This window comes from Geotrypetes seraphini, chromosome 3 (genome assembly GCF_902459505.1).
Source record: "Geotrypetes seraphini chromosome 3, aGeoSer1.1, whole genome shotgun sequence".
Classification (NCBI taxonomy): Eukaryota; Metazoa; Chordata; class Amphibia; order Gymnophiona; family Dermophiidae; genus Geotrypetes; species Geotrypetes seraphini.
In genome coordinates, this window is record NC_047086.1 from 10,227,326 (window position 1) to 10,252,633 (window position 25,308).

The 25,308-nt window shown below is 44.0% G+C and overlaps 1 protein-coding gene across 1 annotated transcript in view; it reads left to right on the plus strand.

The window, feature by feature from the left end:
- The window catches only part of LOC117357612 (translocation protein SEC63 homolog), a 186,755-nt gene that overhangs the window by 2,722 nt on the left and 158,725 nt on the right, over positions 1–25,308 (plus strand). Inside the window, exons 2-3 of the mRNA XM_033938447.1 lie at positions 12,923–13,022; positions 22,942–23,056. Of these exons, the coding sequence (XP_033794338.1) occupies positions 12,923–13,022; positions 22,942–23,056 (215 nt within the window). The remainder of the gene's footprint in view (positions 1–12,922; positions 13,023–22,941; positions 23,057–25,308) is intronic.

Here is a 25,308-nt window from a genome sequence, read left to right on the forward strand (position 1 = left end):
CTGCAAAACCAGATTGATGCGGTTCACAAAAGATAGAAAACTGGGCATTCCCAGCGATCTACAGATTAAGCACTACTTAATGAAATCTGTTTCTATCGTGATGCAGGCAGCCTGACTTGCTTGATTTCATGAGTCACGTGTGTTGTGATTGACTTTGCAAACCATAATCTCTTGGACTATTACTATTTGGTTTTCTGCCAGGTACTAGTGACTTGGATTAGCCACTGTGGAAACAGGATACAGGACTAGATGGACTATTAGTCTGATCCAGTAGGGCTAGTCTTATGTTCTTATGATTGAGCAGTATTGGAACTGAAAGAGCCACTTAATAATGGCTTCACTGTTATTTGTCAATGTTTTTAGGTCTTTCTAGACCAGGGATGAGCAACTCCAGTCCTTGAGGGCCGGAATCCAGTCGGGTTTTCAGGATTTCCCCAATGAATATGCATTGAAAACAGTGCATGTAAATAGATCTCATGCATATTCATTGGGGAAATCCTGAAAACCCGACTGGATTCCGGCCCTCGAGGACTGGAGTTGCTCACCCCTGTTCTAGACTCTGAAGTGTATTTGCTGAAAGCTTTGACTTGTGCAATCCTGCAAAGTTCTCTTTTCAAAATGTTTATTGTATCTTTGGTGACTTTGGGTCAGAGTTTTGGGGCTAGCATAACAGTTTTGTTTCTTCGGATCTTCTCAAGATAAGATTTAGATATTGTCCTCACTAGCTAAGGTTAGGTTTGAGGCTGTCCAGTAATTAGTCTTCTGCTGTGTTATGCTCCTACTCTGGGGTCCTTACCAAAATAGGATTAAAAGGATCATATTTGTTTAAGAAGTCCTTAAAGATTTGACTTTTGGTTAAGATCAAAGCAGGAGGGGTCTTGATGATTGTCACATCAAGAAAGCTAGGGAGGTAAAGTTCCTAGATGAAATAAATGACTGCTTTGTGGAACAACTGTTCATATATTTACAAGAGGGACATATCGGCTGAGTTTAGTAGAATAAAGGACTTTTTGCAGAAAAAAGGTGTCAGATTCACTGGGCAGTAGTGATCATTGCATCATTTAATTGAGTTAATATCTGTAGTAAAGACTCTAAGGAAATCTACTTTGTTGGGATTTAACTTTCAAAAGGATAAGAACATAAGAATAGTCTTACTGGTCAGACCAATAGTCCATCTAGTCCAGTATCCCGTCTTCGTGGAGGCCAATCCAAGTCGCAACTACCTGGCAAAAACCAAAATAGTAGCAGCATTCCATGCTACCGTCCCATGTCTGTCTCAACAGCAGACTATGGACTGTTCCTCCAGAAATTTATCTAAACCTTTTTTAAAACCAGATATGTTTACTGCTCTTACCACATCCTCTAGCAATGCGTTCCAGAGCTTAACTATTCTCTGAATGAATTTCCTCCTATTGGTTTTAAAAGTATTACTCTGAAATCTAAGTAATGAATTTCAAGCCTTAATGGGTCAATGGCTAATAGTAAATGGTTCAATAGTAAATATATTTTTCATATACAGATTTACATTTCATTCCTTTCAGTGATTGAAACAATCTTGATTATGACTTGATGAAGCCATCAAGTAACTGGAATAAATAGGGAAAACCTTCTGGCACATCCCAATACAGAGTTTTAAAGACAAACAACATAACTTAAACTCAGTACATAATTCAACCAGGAGTGTATGAAAGTTCACCAACAAAGGTGTAACATGGGTCATTCCATGTCAAGTGGTCTACGGCAGTGGTTCCCAACCCTGTCCTGGAAGACTACCAGGCCAGTTGGGTTTTCAGAATATTCCTAATGAATATGCATGGAGCAGATTTGCATGTCTGGCACCTCCATTATATGCAGATCTCTCTCATGCATATTAATTAGGGCTATCCTGAAAACCTGACTGGCCAGGTGGTCCTCCAGGACAGGGTTAGGAACCACTGGTCTACGGCTCCCCACTTCACCATCACGGAGTCTGATGAAACTCTGTGTGTTGAATCTTATGACCCAACCAAACTCTGGTCAAGTTTAAGATCCACCAGTGGAATACTTCTGGAGATATAGCTCTTTGTTTGATACTATACATGGTATTCCTACCACATTTTTGCAACTCAGTCAAAATATTTCCTTGGTTTTATATAAGCAAAAAAACTTGCTGATTTTCTACAACATTTTACAATCTAGTCAATGGAACTAATGCAGATTTTAATTTTTTTGAAACTGGTGTAAGTAAAAAGCCTCAAAGTGGTTCAAAAAAATGGATGCACTAAAAATTTCAAAGTTTAGCCTTCTGTGGCTCCTGTAATAATAATAATGATTACTTTATTTTTGTATACCGCAGTACCATAACAGTTCAGAGCAGTTAACGGAGTAAGAGACTGTACATATACACTGATGTCACAAATAAGTCAATCAGCATAGCTTAGCGAGTAGGGAGTGGTCAGGGAATCCGGAGCTATCCTAATGATAATAAAATCCTAGTAAAATTTTGTCTATTTTGTGACATGACTTTGTCCTCAAATATACAATTTAAACTTATAAGCTAATCTTGTTACGTTACATGTAACTCCCTCCCTCTCCATTATTCTAAGTCCCCCTTTTCCTTTCTGTTTACCAATTCTCTTCCTCCTTCCATTGTAGTTCCCTTATTGTTTTATTCTGTAAACCGTGTCGAGCTACACTCCTGTAGAGATGATGCGGTATATAAACTTAAGGTTTAGTTTAGTTTACAATTTCATTTTAACATAATAACATAGTAAAATGTTTGCATATAGACTTGAACAGTCCATCCAGTCTGCCCATTAGTTATACACATTATAATTTCATGATTAAATTAACTTGTCTTTTTTTCTTTGATATTTCTGGGCCATAGACTGTAACGTCCACCTGGTACTGTCCTAGGTTCCAACTGCTGGAGTTGCCATCCAAGCTCACTCCAGCCTATCCAACCATCCTGTTATTTGCAGGATACCTTCCGTAAAGTCCGGCCAGTAACATCCTCATGTTTCCAAGTTCCTCAGCCCATTCTACACCGAATCGCCATGTATGGGATACAGACCGTGCAAGTCTGCCCAGTACCGGCCTTAGTTCTTTAATGCATACTATTCATTTTCTAATTACAGATTCTCTGTATCCCATGCCTTTTTGAATTCCATTACTGTTTCCTTGCCACCATTTCCCTTGGGAGAGCATTCCAGGCATCCACCATCCTCTCCATGGAAAGGAATTTCCTAACATTGCTCATGAGTCTTCCTCCCCGCAACCTCAATTTATGTTTAGTTTTACCATTTTTCCTTCTCTGGAAAAATTTGGTTCTATATTAATACACTAGTCTGTAAGCCCGTTACATTAACGGGTACTAGAATATATGTCTGTCTGTCTTTCTTTCTTTCTGTCTCTCTCTCTCTCTCTCTTTGGCTCCCTTTTTCTGTCTGTCTTTCTGTCCCTCTCCCTAATAAACTAAACAACTTCAATGGTAAGAACAACAAAGTTAAATTGGCAGGAGAGGTAAACAACATTGCCAATGCAAAATTAAACTACCCAAATATGGTATCACATACTATTGTTATTTTGTTTATTCCCTGGAGAATTCTACAAATTCTGCATTATTTGTAGTATTTTTGCACAAAAGTTTTCTATAAGGCCTGAAATTCTCTCCTTCCTTTTTCCTCCTCAGGCTCCAGCCTCCCAGTTCTCTCTACAAACCCAGCAAGAACTCTAATTCTGTCTGTCCCAAAATCTTCTCCAGCATGCAGTACTCAAACCGCTCATTCTTTCTTTCCTTGTAGACATACCCTGACCTCTAATTCTTCCTTCCCCCCCCCAGACATACACTTCCACTTCTTATTCTTTCTCCTCCTGTTCCCAGGTATCCCATGGCACACAGTCACGCTTGATATCCTCCTCCTCCCAAAACACACCAGTAGAATACTTTCACCTTTTTCTGCCACCTCTCCCATCCATATGATGAATATTATGCTTTCTCTGCTCACCTCTCATTCTTCTGGTGCACCCTCCAAAATCCCCAATGAAACACATTCAGCGTAGTTGCAGCATTTCCCCCACCCCTTCCCTTCTCTTACCGCGATCTTGCCTGCTCCGTTCGGCCCCTCCCCTGCGTTCTGGCCTGCTGCGATCTTGCTGCTCCGTTCGGCAGGAGTCCTCTTATTTGTCGGCCCCCTCTTCCCTTCCCTTCCCTTCCCGTGGTCTTGAGCTTCGGTCTGGTCACTCGCCTTGCCGTGTTTTTTTTTTTTTGTAGTTGAAAGACACGGCGGTGGCTCCTCTCATGATCCGCACCTGCATCGGAAGTCCGACGCAGGCGGGGATCGTGAGAGAAGCCACCGCTGCGTCTTTCAACTAAAAAATGCAATACGGCAGGGGGAGGAGAGAGGACTTCAGGCAAGGAGCAGGGCAGAGCAAAAACCAGCACGGGCCGACAGCTGCCGCGTCCGACATCCGCCTGGGGGGAGGAGAGAGGACTTCAGGCATGGGCCGACAGCCGCACGGAAAACGGACCCACGCGATGGAAGTGCGCATGCGCGGCCTAGCGTTTTATTATATTAGATGTCAAGTATTTAAATATCTATCATTTCCCCCCTCTCCCGCCTCAAGTCTGGCAGCCCCTGTGCTGCTTTGGAGAAGTGAGGTCTTCTAAAAGGAGAACATCACTCTGGTGATGCAGGAAATGATCCTGTAGCCAGGATCTGCCTACCAGATGCATTATTTTCTTGCACCGAAAATCTATCTACAGGGGCTTCAGCCCAGAAGGGAAGAGTTGGGTCAGCTGTTGTAGTGGGTCAGTCATTAGGCATGTAGATAGCTGGGTGGCTGGTGCAAAGGTGGCAGATCTCATGGACCACTTAGACAAGATATTAGATAGTGCAGAGGAGAAGTGGGCATTCTTGGACCATATAGAAACTAATGACACAGAAATATATGGGAGGGAGGTTCTGAAAGCCAAATTTAGGCTCTTAGGTAGAAAGTTGAAATCCATATCCTCCAGGGTAGTATTTTCAGAAATGCTCCCTGTTCCATGCGCAAGACCAAGAGGCAGGCAGAGCTCCAAAGTCTCAATGCGTGGTTGAGACGATGGTGCAGGGATGAGGGATTTTGATTTGTTAGGAATTGGGAAAGGGGAAGCCTGTTCTGAAAGGATGGACTCCACCTTAACCGGGATGGAACCAGGCTGCTGATGCCGTTTTAAAAAGGAGATAATTTAAAAGCTGCTCAAAGATGGTTGGGGGGGGGTGAGGTAACCGATAGTCGCCCAGGAGCTGATGATTCGGTGTGCAAGTATTCTTGAAGGATACTGTTGAATCAGAACATTTAGGGAGTCCTAATAGGTTTCAAAAATTGTGAAAGAAAGCAAAGAATGCTTAAGAGGGAAGCAGAGTAAAGATGCCAAGTTATCCCTGTCATCTTCTCAGCAGCCTGTAGATACAAGGAAAAAGCACAATTTGAAGTGTGTCTATATAAATGCTAGAAGGCTAATAAATAAAGTAGGAGAGTTAGAGAATATAGTGCTGAATGATGAGGTAGATATAGTAGGCATCTCGGGGACCTGGTAGGAGGAGGACAATCAATTTGACTGTTATCTGTTCCCCTAAACTCTGTAATTTTTATTAATTGTACATCGCTTAGAATTGTGAATAGGCGATAAATCAAATTTTATAATAAACTGGAAATGGAATATGGAAAAAACAGAAACAAGACCAAACAAAAGTAGCATGGAGAAACCAAATCAAACAATATAACATCAAACTAAAGGAAAAAAGGAAAGCATACTACTCCAAACTAATAGGCACTGAAAACCCAGACTCAAAAATACTCTTCAATATTGTAAGAAAACTCACGGACACCAAACCTTTCCTAGCTACTCAAGGAAACCAATCTCCTTCAGCCCACCAATTAGCAGACTACTTCAAGCACAAAATCACCAATATCAGATCCACATTCAACAATTCATTAACCCTCCTCGATGAGATTATAACAACACCAACAATAGATGAAGCCTTAGTAGCTGACAGAACGTGGACTAACTTCCCCAAAGTACAATGGAACGACATGACTCGACTATACAACAAATATAGTAAAACCTCTTGTGACCTAAACAGCTGCCCATCGTACCTGCTAACAACCTGCCATCAAGTTCAAAGCTAACCTCATGAACTGGCTACAATCCACGCTCACAGATGGTCACTTCCCACCAGAACTAGGCGAAATTATTATCACCCCCATACCGAAAGATCCCAAAGCTCCAAACAATAATCCAGCCAACCACAGACCCATCGCTTCAATCCCATTATATATCAAACTACAAGAAGGTCTTGTAGCACAATACCTCACCAACTACCTAGAAGACCACAACATACTACACCCATCACAATCAGGATTCAGAAAAAACCACAGCACAGAGACACTACTTGTATCTCTAATGGATATAGCCTGCCAACACCTCAGCAAAGGGAACAGGATACTACTTATCCAACTAGATCTTTCAGCAGCTTTCGACCTAGTGGATCACAACATACTACTCCAGATACTAGACGCCATAGGGATCTCAGGTTTGGTACTCAACTGGTTCCAAGGCTTCCTTAAAACTAGAACTTATAAAGTAAAGACAAAAGACCACATATCTGACCCTTGGTCAAACCCCTGTGGAGTACCACAAGGATCTCCATTATCACCCATACTTTTCAACCTATACGTATCCTCACTGGGCACCACTCTAGACTCCCTAAATATAGTCTCATTCAGCTACGCAGACGACATAACAATCCTTCTCCCCTTCAATACCCAAGACCCCAATTCATCAGGACGACTGAAAAAAACTCTGGAAACGGTAGAAACATGGATGACCAACCACAAACTGAAACTGAACACGGATAAAACCAAATTCCTGCTGCTAGAAAAAGACAAAGAACCTACCTTAACTGATCTGATGACAAATGCAATCACATACCCAATACAGCCAGCACTCAAAATCCTGGGAGTAACGATAGACAGGAGATGCACAATGCAGACTCATACTAACAAAACCATCCAAAAAGCCTTCTACACCATGCGCAACCTGCGAAAAATAAGAAAATTCTTTGACAAAATACAATACAGGATCTTAGTCCAATCACTTGTACTAGGACTTGTAGACTACTGCAACAGCCTTTATCTACCCTGCCCCGATTACATGACCAAACAATTACAGACAGTACAGAACACAGCACTCAGACTTATCTACTCGCTAGGAAAATACGATCACATCACTAATGCCTATCTCGACTCACACTGGCTACCGATACAAGCAAGAACTCAATTCAAACTATACTGTCTATTATTCAAAGCACTAAACGGAACAGCACCTCTCTACCTAAACAGCCGCCTAATCCGAAACCTCTCAACTAGAGTAAGGAGAACCCAGACCCCATTCACCTACCCCTCACTCAAAGGCACAAAACGCAAAAAGCTATATGACAACCTACTTGCTACACAGGCCGCGAAAATTGACCCCATCATATCCAAGCTGCTGACCACAACTACGGACTACAAAGCGTTTCGAAAAGATATAAAAACTATACTATTCAAAAAACACATCCCAATATTATAATCTACCCTCATCTTCTCACCCTTCATAACCTCCTGCAACTCACAACCAACTGCAATTTCGTCCCCATAGGCAACATCTAATCTAGTTGCAACGGGCGATAAGCCAATTCATATCTAGAAACACTGTTTCCCCAAATACCGAAAAATCAGATATAACAACCTATGAACAGATGATTTTTTGGTAACATAAGATTATGCTTTGTAATATTATGTAATGTAACATAAGGTTATGCGTTGTAATATAACATAAGGTTATGCTTTGTAATATTATGTAATGTAAGTTATGCAATGTACTGGAATAATAAGGTAAAATAACATAAAGTAACTCTACGTAAAGTCTTATAAAGTTATGTAAGATAAATTATGTAAGATAAATTATGTAAACTTAATGCAAGTTATGCAAGCACGGTAAGGATAATGTAAAGTAACGCAAAGTAACTCCACGTAAAGTTATGTAAAGTTATGTACGAAAAGTTATGTAAAGTTAGGTATGCAAAGTTTGTAAAGTTATACAAATAATTGTATTGTCATCGCCTGGAAATGACCAGCCATCTTCTAATGTAATCCGCTTAGAACCGCAAGGCACAAGCGGAATAGAAATCACTAATGTAATGTAATGTAATGTAAACTTGGAAACAAAATATATTGCAATGATAGAGTAGATCAAATTGGAGGAAGGGTTGTGCTATATGTTTTAAATTCTGTTCTTACCCCTATTTTATTGCTGTAATACGCTTAGTATTTTGATAAGCGTTTAATCAAATTTACAATAAACTTGGAATTGAATCGAACAAAATAAGCATTCTTCACGACACAGAGAGCAGTGTGGAATCCATATTGATAAAAAATTCCATGTGTGAAGAGAAGGAATATAAAAAAGTAAGGTTATACTACCGTCCCCCGGGACAGAAAGCAGAAAGATGAAGAAATGTTTTCAGAGATTAGAAAAGATGGCAAATTGGGCAACAGTGATTTCAGCTACACTATGGACTCCTTTTACGAAGCCGTGTTAGCGGTTTAACACGTGTAATAGCACGTGCTAAACTGCCGGACGCGCTAAACGCTAACGCCAGCATTGAGTTGGCGTTGGTTCTAGCTGCGTAGCGTGGGTTTAGCGTCCGCTAAAACTGCTAATGCGGCTTCGTAAAAGGAGCCCTATATTAACTAGAGAAGCCCATTTCACACAGTCATATCATTGGCTCCGGTATAACTGAACTAATACTCGTATGTATACCATTTTCATTCAAAGCACCAACTTACAAGAAGACCAGACTACTAAGCATCAAGATATCAAAAACCAGGGCCAAAAAAGGTATAAGTGGAGAAAGACCTCTTCATCTTAATGAGTCTGAAAAAAACTCCACTTATCCCAGAATCTCAAAATTCACAATCACTAATTTTCACTCTTGGTATATGTCTTCTTTTCGGTTATCTGACATTCAATCAAGTAAAGCGTGCAAGCATGAAAAAGCAGCAGCTTATTTGTTTGCCTTCAGTTTTTCACACCCGGTCCACTATCTTTTCATGGGGCTTCACTTCTGCCATTTGCACTTCTGCTTCTGATAATTCTTTTCATGTTTCAAGTCTATTTAAAAATTTGATTTGATTGCAAAATCATAATCCAATGCGATTTACAAATAACAATAAAATCAGGGTAAAAAAAAGAAGAACACATTGATTAAACCAGACAATTAATACAACTTTTGACAAAATAGACACAACAGGCAAAAAAAAAAAGATTAAATACAATTCATAAACAAGTAAAAAGGGCCTAGGTAACGAAATAATAGGATGGGAAAAGGATACCCGCTCATTTTTCAGTTAACAGCGCTGTATATAGAATTTGAATAACTCAGTTAAAAGCGTCCTTAAAAAGCCAGCTTTTCAGAAGATTTTTAAACTTACTAAGTAATTTTTCTTCCCTTATCTTGATTGGGAGCGAATTCCAGATTTGAGAGGCCGTGACAGAAAATATCGTGTCCCTCCTTGAATAAATGAGACTTAGTGAAGGGACTAAGAGGATAAATTTTTCTTCAGATCTTAAAGATTTTGTAGGAATATAAGGGATCAGAAGCCTTTCTAGGAATGCAGGAGCTTTGTTTGTTAATGTTTTGTGTGTAAGTAATGTTATTTTATATGTAATTCTATGATTTACAGGTAACCAGTGCTTGTCCTTTAAGAGGGGAGTCACATGTTCAAATTTTTTTTTTACCCCTCTAACCTTTTTTTGCCCTGGTTTTTGCTGCTTAGTATTGTCTGGTCTCCTTGTAAGTTGGTGATTTCAGCTACCCCAACATTGACTGGATAAATGTTACATCAGGGAACGCTAGGTAGGTGAAATTCCTAGATGTCATAAATGACTGCTTCTTGGAGCAACTGGAGGAGCTATTTTAGATTTGGTCCTTAGTGGAATGCAGGACATAGTATGGGAGGTAACTGTGTTGGGTCTGCTGGGAAACAGTGATCATAACATGATCAAATTTGAGCTGATAACTGGATTGACATTGCTAAAGAAATCTACTGTAGCGACATTTAATTTTCACAAGGGCGACTATGATAAAATGAGGAAAATGGTTTAAAAAAGCTAAAAGGGTCTGTGGCAAAGGTCAGAAGTGTAAACCAGGTGGTGATGTTTAAAAGTCCCGACCAGATGTATTCCACATATTAAAACGGGGAAAGAAGAGAAAACGAGAGCCAACGTGGCTAAAAGGTGAAGTGAAAGAAGCTATTACAGCCAAGAAAACATCCTTTTAAAGAATGGAAAAAGGATCTCAATGAAGAAAGTAAGACATAAACATTGGGAAGTTAGATGCAAAGCATTGATATAGAAAGCTAAAGAAGAATATGAAGAACAACTTGCCAAAGAGGCAAAAACTAGATAGTAACAAATTTTTTAGGCACATCAAAAGCAGAAAACCTGTGAGGGAATCCGTGGACCATTGGATGATCACGGAGTAAAAGGTGTGCTCAAGGAGGATAAAGCCATAGTGAAGAGACTGAATTAATTCTTTGCTTTGTTCTTTATGGAAGAAGATGTAAGAAATCTTCCTGAACCGGAAATGGTTTTCAAGGGTGATAAGGCAGAGGGATAGAATGACATCTTGGTGAACCTGGAAGACATACTACAGTAAGCCAAATCAACAAGTTGATGGTAAAAATCTCAGGGCACCGATTGCTGATCTGTTAGTGATCTGTATGTAACCTGTTGCTAAAATTGTCTGTAGTACCTGAAGATTGGAGGGTGGCCAATGTTACGCTGATTATTATTATTATTATTTTTTAAAGGGTTCCAGGGGAGATCCAGGGAATTACAGACCAGTAAGCCTGACCTTGGTGCTGGGCAAAATAGTGGAAATAATAATAAAAAAAAAAACATGAGACAAAAACACGAGACAGTCAGCATGGGATCAGCCTAGGGAGGTCTTGATTTTTTTGAAGGTATGGTGTGTTTAGATTTCCAGAAAGCTTTTGACAAAGTTCTTTTTGAGAGGCTTCTGAGAAAATTAGTCATGGGATGGGTGGCAAAGTTCAGTTGTGGGGTGGAAGGAGATGTATATAGATGGATCAGAAACTGGTTGGCAAGTAGGAAACAAAGGGTGGGAGTGAAGGGCCACTACTCGAACTGGAGGAGGGTCACGAGTGGTGTCCCGCAGGGCTCGGTGCTTGGGCCGTTGCTATGTAATATATTCATAAATGATCTAGAAACAGGGACAAAGTGTGAAATAATAAAATTTGTGGACGACACCAAACTATTTAGTGGAGCTCAGACTAAAGAGGACTGCAAAGAATTGCAAAGAGACTTGAGCAAACTAGGAGAATGGGCGACGAGATGGCAGATGAGGTTCAACGTTGAGAAATGTAAAGTATTACATGTGGGAAGCAGAAACCCAAGGTGCAGCTATACGATGGGAGGGATATTATTGAAGGAGAGTTCCCAAGAAAGGGACTTGGGGGTAATGGTGGACATGACAATGAAGCTGACGACACAGTGCGCAGCGGCCGCTAAGAAGGCAAATAGAATGCTAGGCATAATCAAGAAGGGTATTACAACCAGAACGAAAGAAGTTATCCTGCCGTTGTATCGGGCGATGGTGCGTCCACATCTGGAGTACTGCGTCCAATATTGGTCGCCGTACCTTAAGAAAGATATGGCGTTACTCGAGAGGGTTCAGAGAAGAGCGACACATCTGATAAAAGGGATAGAAAACCTTTCATACGCTGATAGATTAGAAAAACTGAGACTCTTTTCCCTGGAGAAGAGGAGACTTAGAGGGGATATGATAGAGACTTACAAGATCATGAAGGGCATAGAGAGAGTAGAGATGGACAGATTCTTCAAACTTTCGAATAATAAAAGAACAAGAGGGCACTCAGAAAAGTTGAAAGGTGACAGATTCAGAACGAATGCTAGAAAGTTCTTCTTTACCCAACGTGTGGTGGACACCTGGAATGCGCTTCCAGAGGACGTAATAGGGCAGAGTACGGTACTGGGGTTCAAGAAAGGATTGGACAATTTCCTGCTGGAAAAGGGGATAGAGGGGTATAGATAGAGGATTACAGTCCAGGTCCTGGACCTGTTGGGCCACCGCGTGTGCGGACTGCTGGGCACGATGGACCTCTGGTCTGACCCAGCGGAGGCACTGCTTATGTTATGTTCTTCTTGCTAAGTTGGATACATACCTTCTTGCTAATCATATTGAGGGATACGGGAAAACCGGGTCTCCATAAAGGAGTACCTAAATGGGCCTCCGCGTGTGTGGATCGCCGGACTAGATGGACCTAGGTCTGATCTGGAGAAGGCATTTCTTATGTTCTTATGTTGTGGATTAGGAATTGGTTATCGGACAGAAAACAGAGGGTAGGGTTAAATGGTAATTTTTCTCAATGCAGGAGGGTAAATAGTGGTGTGACTAAGGGATCTGTACTGGGACTGGTGCTATTTAACTTATTTATAAATGATTTGGAAATTTTTACCTAAATTGAGGCGACCTCTGATGCCTAATGACACCTACCTGAAAAGTAGGTGTAGTTAGGGGGCAGAGAATAGGTATGGTTCACTTAGGTATGATAAGGTGCTGGGAAATTACGCCAGATAATCCGGTGATGTCTATCAGTTGATTGACAACCACGTGGAGCTGTGCCTACAAGTTAGGGGCTGCTAACTGCTGTTTATAGAATCATCCCCTTGGTTTCTAAAGTCAATATGAGCTGGGACCTTCTTGTTTTTGGAAAAGAACAAGCATTGTGACGGGGAGAGAGCGCAGAACTAAGCTTTGCTCCAACTGTTATATTTCTAGTGGGCTAACCAAAACCTTTCTGTTCTTCACAGAGCAAATTCGATTGAAAAATATAAGAAAAATATATGGACGATGTGTATGGTATCGACTGCGGTTGTTGAAACCTCAGCAGAGCATAATTCCAACAATAAAGTAAGTTTGAATGCTTTTCTTCTTTCTGTTAATGTTGCTGTGCTTTTCACATTGCCATGTTTAATGCATGGAAAAACAGATAATCTCTGGCTCTTCTAAATTGTAATTGCAAAGAGAAAAGATTGTAAAATCTTACAACCACTACTTATCTCTATTTTTCAGTCCTTAAATGTAATCATTCAGGGGTAGGAAAAGCCTTTAGTCATTCAAAGAAACTTTAATGTGGTGCATTAACTGCATTCAAAATGTTGCACTCTTTCAGCCATTGGCATAACCCCCCCCTTTTAAAAAAAAACCAAACTTTAACGTTCAGCAAAGCGGAAATACAAAATCAGTCAAAAAAGCCACTTATCCATTTCTTATCCATAGAGGTTCTTTATATCTTTGCAGTCAAACGTCAATCAGCGCTCCCCAACCTTTTTTGCACCAGGGACTGGTTTCATGCAAGGCGATTTTTCTACGAACTGGGGGTGGGGTGGGGGGAGGATTTCAAGCGCATAATCAAAGTGCATAATATAAAATCTAATCATTACATATATAATGTAATGATTACATGTTATATTAAGCACTTTATTTCTATTATTACTGCCATGTGCAGCATCTTTCACTCCTGCCCACCAGCCCAATACCCAACATTTATTTATTTAATTTATTTTCTATCCCGTTGTCCCCAAAGAGCTCAGAATGGGTTACAGATTAAACATACATAATTTCAGAACAAGATTACAATTCAAGTTATTATCCTAAATTGGCAAATATTAGGTGTAGTTGTCCTTACGTGACACAGACTGGTTCAATTACCAATATACAATTCTTTGTAGTCCATGGATCAAGGGCAGGGGCGAGATGGAGAGGTATTTCTCCTTGTATCACCTCTCTCCAGCATGGCGACGGGACAAAAGCGCAACTGCCAAAGCTGTGCAGACTCTAGCGCGCCACCGTATAAGTTTATTTTAAAGGGCTTCGACAGGGGTGGGTGGGGGGGTAACCCCCCCACTTTATTTAATAGTGTTCGCGCTGCTGTGGGGGGGGTGTAACCCCCCCACATTATACAGAAAACTTCATGTTTCCCCTAAAAAAATAGGGAAAAGTTACGTTTCCTCTATAATGGGGGTGTTACAACCCTTATTTACTCAAAAACAAGCCCCACATGGACAAACGATACACACATCCAGCAACACTACAAGGCCTTACTTACAACCCACAACATTCACACTCCCCAAAGAGAAAGGGAAAAAGGAAAAAGAAAAGAAGTGGAGAAAAAGGCCTCAGTTCAGCTTCATCTGGCCAAAAAAAACTCTACTCCTACAAAAGCTGTTTGTGTGTAAATAGTCCAAGAAAACAAGGCAACTAAAGTAGCTGCCAGGTGGTATCAAACAGCACGCCTAATACAGATGAAAGTCAGTGGGTGAATGTAACAAAAGGCAGTAGAGTCCAGCTCATAACATCTATAGCAAAAGCAAGAAAAAATAACTTAGCTGCTAATGGCCAGGCAGTCCTTACACCCAACGGGGAACCCTCCGTTTCGCATCAAATTGCTGCGTCAGGGGTATTCATATCATTGCTCCACATCCAGATATTCCAGACCCACCATACTCCTCAAACATCCTTACCACTTCATCGATCAAAACTGGTGGCCAGGAGGAGGGAGCTGGCCAGAACCCGGGGACTGCCTGTAATGTTAAAAAAAAAAAAAAAATTGTGACTCGGTTTGGCACAGCTCGGTACTGGTCTATGGCCTGGTGGTTTGGGACCCCTACTTTAAACTAGAGAATGACATAAGTACATAAGAATTGCCGCTGCTGGGTCAGACCAGTGGTCCATCGTGCCAACAGCTTGCTCACATGGTGGCCCCCAGGTCAAAGACCAGTGCTCCAAATGAGTCCAGTATTGCCAGTTTAGCATGAACTTTTCCAACTTTGTCTTGAATCCCTGGAGGGTGTTTCCCTTATAACAGACTTCGGAAGAGCGTTCCAGTTTTCTACCACTCTCTGGGTGAAGAAGAACTTCCTTACGTTTGTATGAAATCTATCCCCTTTTAACTTTAGAGAGTGCCCTCTCATTCTCCCTACCTTGGAGAGGGTGAACAACCCATCTTTATCTACTAAGTCTATTCCCTTCATTATCTTGAATGTTTCAATCATGTCCCCTCTCAGTCTCCTCTTTTCAAGGGAGAAGAGGCCCAGTTTCTCCAATCTCTCACTTTCCCCGTCCCCTCAGGAACTCGTTTTCCCACCCCGTCCCCATGTGTTCTTTTCTTGTCTCTGCCCCATTCCTGCAAGCTCCAGCCTCATCTACAGAAGCCTCAAACACTTTAAAATCTTAAGTGTTCGAGGCTTATACCGTTACAGGAATGGGGTAGGGACAGTGACAAATTTGTCCCCATGTCATTCTCTACTTTAAACCACTGTTGGAATGTTCCTCATGTTTCTGCTCTCTCTATTGATTTATCAGAAAATAGCATCCAGCAGTATTAAAAAATGTAAAGCTATAAACAATGAAACAAAAAAACTTTTTTACCAATATTTCCTCATATTTCAAACTCAATTCATACATCATACGTTAGTTTACAAATGGAGGTTTAAAGTTATAAAACCCGGTAGAGTGGCAAAAACCAATCCACGAGGACACGTAGACTCTTCAATCAGTCATGAGGCATAACCATTCCTCTCATATTAATAAAAAATGCTGTCACTCGATTACTGAATTCAGCCCAGCCGGTTCTAAAGAATATAACTTAAAAACCTAGCACTGTACTTTTTGGGCTAAAAATTTTCTGTAATTACCTCCTCTTTGTTCCACAGGGAAATGATCAGTGAAGGTAACCATAAAATCTTGAAATTTGTGCTTAAACTGTTGGCAATGTTTAACCAATGGTGCTTCAATCTTGACTAATTTAATATTGCTCTTATGTTCCCCTAACCTTACTTTAAATTTCCGTGAGGTCTGACCTATATAAATTTTGTTGCATGGACACTTAATGTAATGTAATGTAATTTATTTCTTATATACCGCTACATCCGTTAAGTTCTAAGCGGTTTACAGAAAATATACATTAAAATTATAAGTAAGAAAGGTACTTAGAAATTCCCTTACTGTCCCGAAGGCTCACAATCTAACTAAAGTACCTAGAGAGTAATAAAGAAGTGAAAAGTAGAGATAGAGGAAAAATAAGAAAATAAACATTCTAACAAGACTGTATTGAACTAAGTACTTTGGAAGGTAGAAGAGAGGAGAGAAAGGAATAGATGCAGAAGGAGGAACCGTTGAACAAAAGAATTCTGGAGAAATTTAAATGATAGAAATAGAACAAAACAAAAACAAGTGGCAAAACAATGAATAAGATTAAAAATAATTCATAAACTGGAAAAAAAGAAAAATAAAACATTGTCTTCAATCCACGGTTTCAGCTTCGGTGATGAAGTGGAGCAAGTAAGTTTTGGAGGAACGATGACGTTCCCAGAGAAAAGACTTCTTCAGGGAAGAGGTTTGGTTGATAGTCCCAGGATGCCCACATCTCCTCCTCTGCGATGGTCTCCTCCATGCAATCCTCCCCACGACACACTGCCCGTGCTCCAGCCGCTACCCTGAACGGCTGCTCCAAGGAGACTGCCCTAGATGAGGCCTGTGGTGACTGTTAGAGTTCCTCTTCTGCGGAAAAGCTGCCCGGTGCTGATTTTGGTGTGTGTTGGTGCCGCAGGAGCTGGGGCTGACAGGGAACCCCCTGCTTTGCTGTTACTGCGTTCCCCACAGCGCACGGACTGTGCAACACCGGCAAGAAACTTTGGAGAACTTTGGAGACACTGGGATTTCGGGGCAGAAGCCCTCAGACTCCGGGCCGGGCAAGCGCCAAACAGGCCGCTGCCACCGGAGCCAGGTGCGCAGGAGACAAGCGGAGGCGGCGAAGAGGACCGCAACGACCACGGGGCGCCGAAGCTGGACACCAGGGGCGAGTCCCCCACTCCAGCACGATCCATCAAGCACATCCAGACAGTGGATCTCGTGGGAAGCTCCCTTCAGCTCCTCTAACTGCAGGCCATCGACCGCAGTGCGGCATCTGCGCTGCTCTCGCCTCAGGAGCCTGGCTCGATCGCTGCCTCCGGCTGCCCGCCTGAAACCTGCCACCTCCCTTTCCACTCCCAAACTTAAGGCAATAGATCAAAAATTCTGTAATACAGGAAGCAGAATGTTTCAGTTTATGTATTTTATTATCCACTGAATTTTGAAATACCTGAGTTGTTTCCGTCATAAAGCACATTAGACAAGCTTCACAGGGACGATGGCCAACTTCAGTTGTCTTCTGTGTAATGGGATTTTTGAAATAGCAGGACATAAAAGCTCCTTAAAGTTTCTTCAAAAGCTTCTGAGGACTGCAACAGTCTCTAATGTCTCCTAAGGCTTTTAAATAACTGAAAACATTTGTGTATGTATCTCATAACACAAGTGACAAACTGTATCTTGTGAAGAATTGTTCCTTGATTGCAATAACACTTCTCTATTGTTATACTCTGCTCTTTTATAAGCTCTAATTACCAAGCTTCTGGGATAACTCCCAGTCAGAAAATTTCTTGACCAAACCTTTTGGCTTGTTTAAAAGCATTCTCTGATATCTTAAAAACTGAGAAAATGGGAGACTTCTTTTCAGAGGTTCAGGATGAAAACTCTGCAGTGTAGGCTGACAAATCATCTGGGGAACCACTAAAACTGTAGGGCACTGTTGAGCAACTCCCCTTCCTCTTCTTTCCCATTCCAAGTGAAAGTTAGAGAATACAGTGCTACCAATGGAAAATGAGGTGCAAACTCTCAGGGTGTCCTTCTATCGCCATTGTGGCCCCTTGTCTGCAGGCAGGCATTCTAACACCACTTAATTATGAGTAATAAGTGCTGTCACAGGCATTGATGCTGAAATATTGGCATGGAGGTTTTGTTCTGCCCTCCATTTAGCTTCCAAGTCCTGCCTAAATTATGCAGATAGCTAAACCTTAGCATACCCAACACACACGCAGGCAAATCCTTATAATTTTCTGAAATATATTTTATCCCAGGACAAGCAGGCAGCATATTCTCACATGTGGGTGACGTCATCTACGGAGCCCCGACGCGGACAGCTTTTCAAGCAAACTTAATTGAAGTTTCAAGCTTGCTATGCTGCACCACGCATGTGCATGCCTTCTCCCTCCACTAGAGGGCGCATCCCCACCTCGTGGTCCTCAGTTCTGTTTCTTCTGCGGAGCCAGAAGCCCTGTTGTGTTTTTGCTCCGTGCTATTTACCTTCTGTCACCGCGGCTGAGTTGTTTTTCTTAGTCGCTGTGTGTTTTTTGGTTTTTCCCTTCGTCGCGTAGTTGTTATCCGTCGAAAAAAAAAAAAAAAAAAAATTCTTCCAGGCGCTGGGGGCTCCCGGTTGCCGCGGCCGTGGGACCTCGCTCGTACGCGACCTTTTTTTTTTTTGTTCATGTCCCGGCCTCTGTCGAGCTTTAAGAAGTGCACCCGGTGCGATCGGTTGCTTTCCATCACCGATCCCCACCGGTGGTGCCTTGTCTGCCTGGGTGCGGATCACCCTACGGACTCTTGCACTAGGTGTTCCACATTCCAACCTAGAGCGCTCCGCCGCCAGTGTGCCCGCATGGCGGAGCTCTTCATCGTGGAACCCGCGGCGGGGAAGGCCTCGACGTCGGCCTCGGCCCCGGCCTTGACCTCGGCCTCGGTACCCTCGACCTTGCCTCGGATGTCTTCCTCCTTGAAGCCTTCGTCCTCGACACCGAAGTAGGCCCCGGGTAAGTCCCCGCTTCCTTCCTCTGCACCAGGGTCCTCGAAGAAGCCGTCCTCGGGTTCCTCAACGGGGGCGGGTGGGTCGTTCTCGGCCCTGTCCCGGACGTCGAAGTCGGGTGCTCCTCGGGAATACTCACTGCCGAGGTCGCCCTCTACGGAGCACCCGCCGGCGCCGGACATGCAGTCCATGATGGCCGTTCCTGTGTTCCAGGACATGCTCCGAGCGCTTATCTCCTCGGAGCTGTCCTGCACCCTGGCCCACTTACAGCCGTCCTCGGCCCCGGCCCCGGTGGTTACACCTGCCTCGGCCCCGGCCTTAGCCTCGGTCTCGGCTACGGACCAGCCTGAGCGTAGCGTTCGACCTCGGGACAAGGTGCGCCGGGTTCGTAGGATTTCTTCCTCCGACTCCTCGTCAGGGACCTCCCGCGGGTCCTCGCCCTCGGGCCGGCCTCGGGCGAAGCGCCAGTCCTGGAAGTCCAAGCGCCCTCGTGGGTCTCCTCAGCAGTGGGGTCGCTCCTTACCGGCCCGGGAGGTCGAGGCTCTTAGGGTGTCGGAGCTCAGTCTGACGAATCCGAGGCTGTTCCGTTCCCCTGCGGGGAAGGGGTCAAGGGATTCCTCCCCGCGGTGGCGGAAGGTCTCGGTGCCCCGTACCCCGGGGACTTCCCCGAGGGACTCCTCGGGGCCTCTGAGGTCTCCGACCCCGGCGCATTCCCTCGGTGCGGCATCCTGGGGGTCGGAGGCTGGCACGGGTCGTGAGCCCCGATACTTGCGCGAGGCTTCTCCGTCATTTTCGGCGGCGCGGGGCTCTTGCTCTCCTTCCCCTCCTTCGCGACCCTCCTCGTTTTCGAGGTTTGTGGTGGATATGGGGAAGGCTTTGGATCTGGACCTTTTGACGGAGTCCCAGTATTCCAAAGAATTTTTGGAGGAGCAGGATTTGCCCTTTCCTCCGCGGGAGTCTCCCCGCCTGCCCTTGAACAAGGTTCTGCAGCAGACTTTCTTGCGGAATTTGGATTCCCCCTACGCGTCCCCTCAAAGATGGAATCCAAATACCTCACGGTCCCTTGTAAGGGTTTTGAGAAGGCTCAGTTGTCCCATCAGTCTTTGCTGGTGGAGTCTTCTCTTAAGAAATCCCAGCCTTCTCGGGTGTCCGCGGCAGTTCCGCCGGGGCGTGAGGGGCGCACCCTGGATAAGTTTGGGCGACGCCTCTACCAAAATTCCATGATGGCGAATAGGGTACTTAACTATGCGTTTACATTCACCTCGTACCTTCGGCATCTGGTCAAGTCCATGCCCCGTTATCATGGGGTCATGCCTGACTCCCATAAGGGGGATTTTGGAAAACTCATGGATTCTCTGTCCCAGCTGCGCCTTTTCCTTTTCCACGCCATCTACGACGCCTTCGAATTGACCTCTAGGGTCTCCACGTTTGCGGTGGTGATGCGTCGCCTGGTGTGGTTGCGTATTGTGGATATGGACCCCAATCTGCAGGAGTGCCTGGCAAATTTGCCCTGCGTTGGCTCGGAGCTCTTCGATGAGTCCCTGGAGGCGGCTACTAAACGCCTCTCTGAGCATGAACGCTCCTTCGCCTCCCTCGTGCGCCCCAAGGCGAAGTCGTCTGCTCCAAAACCTTACCGTCCTCCACCTCGGCGCTATCCATAGAAGACCACGCCGGCCTTCTCCAGGCCCCCGCCCAGATAGATTATGCAGATAGCTAAACCTTAGCATACCCAACACACACGCAGGCAAATCCTTATAATTTTCTGAAATATATTTTATTGAGTAGATATGGAAGATGTACTTACAGTTGGTGAATCTCCTGGATACCTCAGGTGGAGAAGAGAATGTAGATTTGAAGAATAGAGGATGGGCAGATATGAGGAAGTAGATAGGCAGAAAGGTGTTCCAAGTTTCAGAGTTGAAATGCTGAGCTATTCATGCATGTGGTTGAGTAGCTTAACGTGAAAATACTGGTGCCTTACTGGGGATAGAACCATGTGTTTAAGATAGAAGCAAGGAAGTGACTGGATTCTGAGGGCAAAAGATTCTCAGGGAGTACCAGAAAGCAGGGGAGGGCAGAGAAGAGAAGAGACCAATAGGGACAGATCTTGGCAAAAGGTAAGAGGTATTACCTTTGCAGACACATCAGAGCAAAGATTGTAAAAGTGACCAGGAAGTACATTGGTGAGACAAAGGAAGTACATTGGTGAGACACAGGGCCCAAGCTTAGTGAGAGGAAAAAGGGGGGGTGGGGGGTAACACCACATATTCTACGGAAACTCAGCCACACATCTTATCTAACTCTTCTCAACCCTCAACAAAAACCCTCAAATATCTGCATATATTCCACTCCATACTCACCTTCCTAGGAGTCAAAACCTGGAATAACCTCGCAGAGACAATCGTAACGGAATCCAACCACACCTCATTTTGGAAGAACTTGAAGATCCTTCTAGTTGATAACTGAACTCTCATCAACAAATTAACAGAGGGAACGGTACAGTTTAGGGGTTGAAGAAATTATGTGCACGACAGAAGAGCAGGACTTGGGTGTGATTGTATGTGATGATCTTAAGGTGGCCAAACAGGTTGAAAAGGTGATGGTGAAAGCTAGAAGGATGCTAGGTTGAATAGGGAGAGGTATGGCCAGTAGGAAAAAGGAGGTATTGATGCCCCGGTGAGACCTCATTTAGAATATTGTGTACAATTCTGGAGGCCGCACCTTCAAAAAGATATAAACAGGATGGACTTGGGACCAGAGAAGGCTACCAAAATGGTATGGTCTTCGTGATAAAGCGTATGGGGACAGACTTAAAGAAGGGTGGTAGATTCGTGAACAGTCTCCCTGAAGAGGTGTTGGAGATACTGTGTGAATTCAAGAAGGCCTGGGATAGGTACGTGGGATCTCTCGGAGAGAGAAAGCGATAATGGTTACTGTGGATGGGCAGAGTAATTGGGCCATTTGGCCTTTATCTGCCATCATGTTTCTATGAACACTCAGTATTCTCTTGATACTGACCAAGCTTCTCTCGCTCTCTACTTCCTATCTTTTTCTCTTTCTTCCTCTTTTTCCCCTTATCATATGTAACCTTATCGCCTTGAGCCTGTACAGGTATGTGCGACGCACAAATACAGATTAGATTAGGAGAAAGGCCACTAGAACAGTAAGCAGGGGTATATGTATTCATTTATTCATTCAATTTTCTGTACCATTCTCGGAACATAAGAATTGCCGCTGCTGGGTCCATCATGCCCAGCAGTCTGCTCACGCGGCGGCCCCTAGGTCAAAGACCAGCACCCTAACTGAGACCAGCCCTACCAGTGCCCGTTCTTGTTCAGCAGGAACTTGTCTAACTTGGTCTTGAATCCCTGGAGGTTTATATGAATTTATTCAGGTACTCAAGCGTTTTTTCCCTGTCTATCCTGGCGGACTCTCAGTCTATGCAACTCCATTATGCATACTAACTGCAGCATAAAGTCCCTTGGAGAGAGGGAATACATGAAACACATTTTAAAGTAGTGCAAGGCTGCTGGGCCAGAACAGCTTTTACTTTATAATCTTTGGCTCTCTATCTCAATAGAGATATATTTCTGTAGTGTACTTTATCCTTGGTAGAGGATAAACCTCTTTACCGTCTCACTGATGATAATTCAAGAAAATGTCAACTAAGATTGTCACCATTTTTTTTTCTCCTACAGTGATCAATACATAACTCCTTTTATGTTTAATTGAAGAGAGAAGGATGGTTGCCTGTCTCTTGTGAACTTGTTTAACTCACAAGACCCATTTTTCCACAGTGAAATTAGTCTCGACTCCTCTTGCATGAAAACGCTGCTGCATTTCAGCTTTGGCTGAATAAGTTATTTGGCCAGTTAGACACATAATAACACCAGTACCTATCTCCTAATTTGTATTTTTGGCAAAGTTGAAAGGATGTTTGTTTGATCCAGGGGAATACTGAGAACGTACCGAGTGGATTAAGTACTGGGCCCTGTTCTTTCCACCAAGTGAGCTAACTGTGTGTTGTTTAGCTAGCCCTTTGGTTCCCATGCAGTCTTTTTAGAGAAAAGAGATTCAGACAATAAATGTATAATGGTTGCTCTGTTATGTATTTTGAAATGATGAACTTTTTTTGTTTTGTTTTTTTGAAAGGAAAGTAACTCTTCTTGCTGGCTGGGCATTGTTTTTGTTCCTTGCATACAAAGTCTCCAAAACCGAAAGAGAATATCAAGAATACAATCCTTATGAAGTTTTAGGTTTGGATCCGGTAAGTTCTTACAAAATTGGCTGGGGCAGCAATCAAAACTCAAAATAGAAACCAACCAAAATCATGCTAAAGTTTAAGAGTACTTGGTTTACGAGTATAATTCGTTCCAGAAGCATGCTTGTAAACCAAATTGCTCATTTATCAAAGGGAGTTTCCCCATAGGAAGTAAGGGAAACTAGCTTGATTTGTTCCCCCCCCAAAAAAAACAGAATCCACCGGTGCTGCTCTACCTTACCCCACCCCTGAGGCCACCGGTATTGCTCTACCTTACCCCCACCCCCGAAGCCACCAGCGCTGCTCCACCCCGCCCCCCCCCCCCCCAATGATCCGGCATCCCCCACCCACCCAAGCACAATCCCTTATCCCGATCTGGCACCTGAACCAGCACCAATGCACAGGACATGCTGGTGCCCGAAGATCCTCCCTCTTGCCTGGGCTGGGCCTTGAGCATCTGTGAATGTTCAAGGCCTTCTGGTTCTTGCTGTTTCTGAGATTCTCGGGGAGAGCGAGAACCAGAAGGACTTGAGTATGTGCAGATGCTCAAGGCCCAGCCTAGGCAAGAGGGAGGATCTTCAGGCACCAGCACGTCCTGTGCGTTGGTGCTGGTGCCAGATCGGGGTAAGGGATTGTGTTTGGGTGCGTGGGCGGGGGATGCCAGATCGCCGGGGGGGGAGGGGCCTCGCAAATCAAGTCAACGCTCAGTTTGCGAAGCACGATTTGCAGGAATGTTTTGCTCGTCTTTCAAAACACTCGCAAATCGCGTTACTCGCAAACTGAGGTTTGACTGTATATGGTTACTGAATATCAGTCACTGCTAGGTGGCAAATATAACTAGGAGGAAAAAGACTCGGGGTACAGCTTGGGACTCAACTGTTCCCTCTAGCCTTCTATGCACCTCCTCATCGGCATAAAAATCCTCCTAGAATGAATCTGAAGTGCTGTGGAATAATCAAATAGCTTATAGACGTGAAAAATAGTTCACACTTATCTTTATTCAGCAATTAGTATGAAGTTCAATGATTCTGCAACTCCTCTTAAGAAGTTTTAGACGGTTCAAAACAATGATGGCCAGTGTTTTGCTAACAAAGCTGCTCCAGGGCAAAAAGGATCCTCGCTTACGTGTTTCTTCAAACATGGTTCTCAATATGCTCCGTAAGTTATTAGTATTAGATGTTGTTGAAGTTAGCACCAAATCCAAGACTTCACCCTTTGCTTTTCCTCCTACAGTTGCACTTACACCTAGCAGGGATTGATATCCCCCTCCCCTGTTAAGTACATGGAAATAATACTGTGATTATAACATGCTTTGTGCTCCAGTCCCACTCTTGACAACATTCCTGCCTGAATTGTAAACCCCAGTGGACTTGTACAACCTGATAATGCTGATTGTTGGCAGAAATCTTACAGTTTTACAATCATCCTCTGTAATAAAACCCTAAGCGCGCATGCGCACTTAGGATTTTGTGATTGCTGCCGCTGTGCTGTTTCCCTCCATGCCGAATTCCATTTTTGAACACGGAGGCAGGGAACATGCCGGCGACTCTCCCCTCCCGCCCTCGCTCACCAACCGCTGCCGACGCCATGGCTCCTCTTCAAAGCAGCCTGCTGAGGTTCACGGCCAGCTGTAGCAAAACTCACAGGCTACTCTGCACCTCAGTAGCACGTTCCCTCTGATGTATGCGATCTGACTTGGGCTCCCTCCTGGCCCGATATTGTCGGGGAGTTGGGGAGTCGGCGGGGCAAGAGGGCTTAGGCTCCCTTTTGCCCAGATCGTGTCGGGGGTGCCGCGGTTGGTTGGGGCAAGAGGGCTTGAGCTCCCTCTTACCCCGATCGTGTCGGATGTCGGGACCGCCAAGAGGAAGCAGCAGGACACAGGTAGGAGCTTCTACATGATTGGGGGGGGGGGTTGGGAGGCTGTGGGGGTGCGAGCGGTCCTTCAGGGTGGGGGTGCGGGTGCGTGCGAGCGGTCATTCGGGGTGGTGGTGCGAGTGGTCCTGCGGGGGGGGGGGGGGGGACTATGTAAAAAAAATTTTGTATAACGCGCAAGGGTGTGCGCGGTACATGCGAGAAAATACAGTAATTCTCTCATCCTAAAGGCTGAAATTCCTTCCTGCCTGTTCCAGACTCCTCTGTTCCCACTCACTCCAAATTCAGCCTCCAGCCTCCTCTATCTCCCTCTAAATCCCACCTCGCTCTCACTCGCACCCTGGATCCCCTCCCTAGCGCCCCCCCCCTCTCTCCCTCTCTCATCA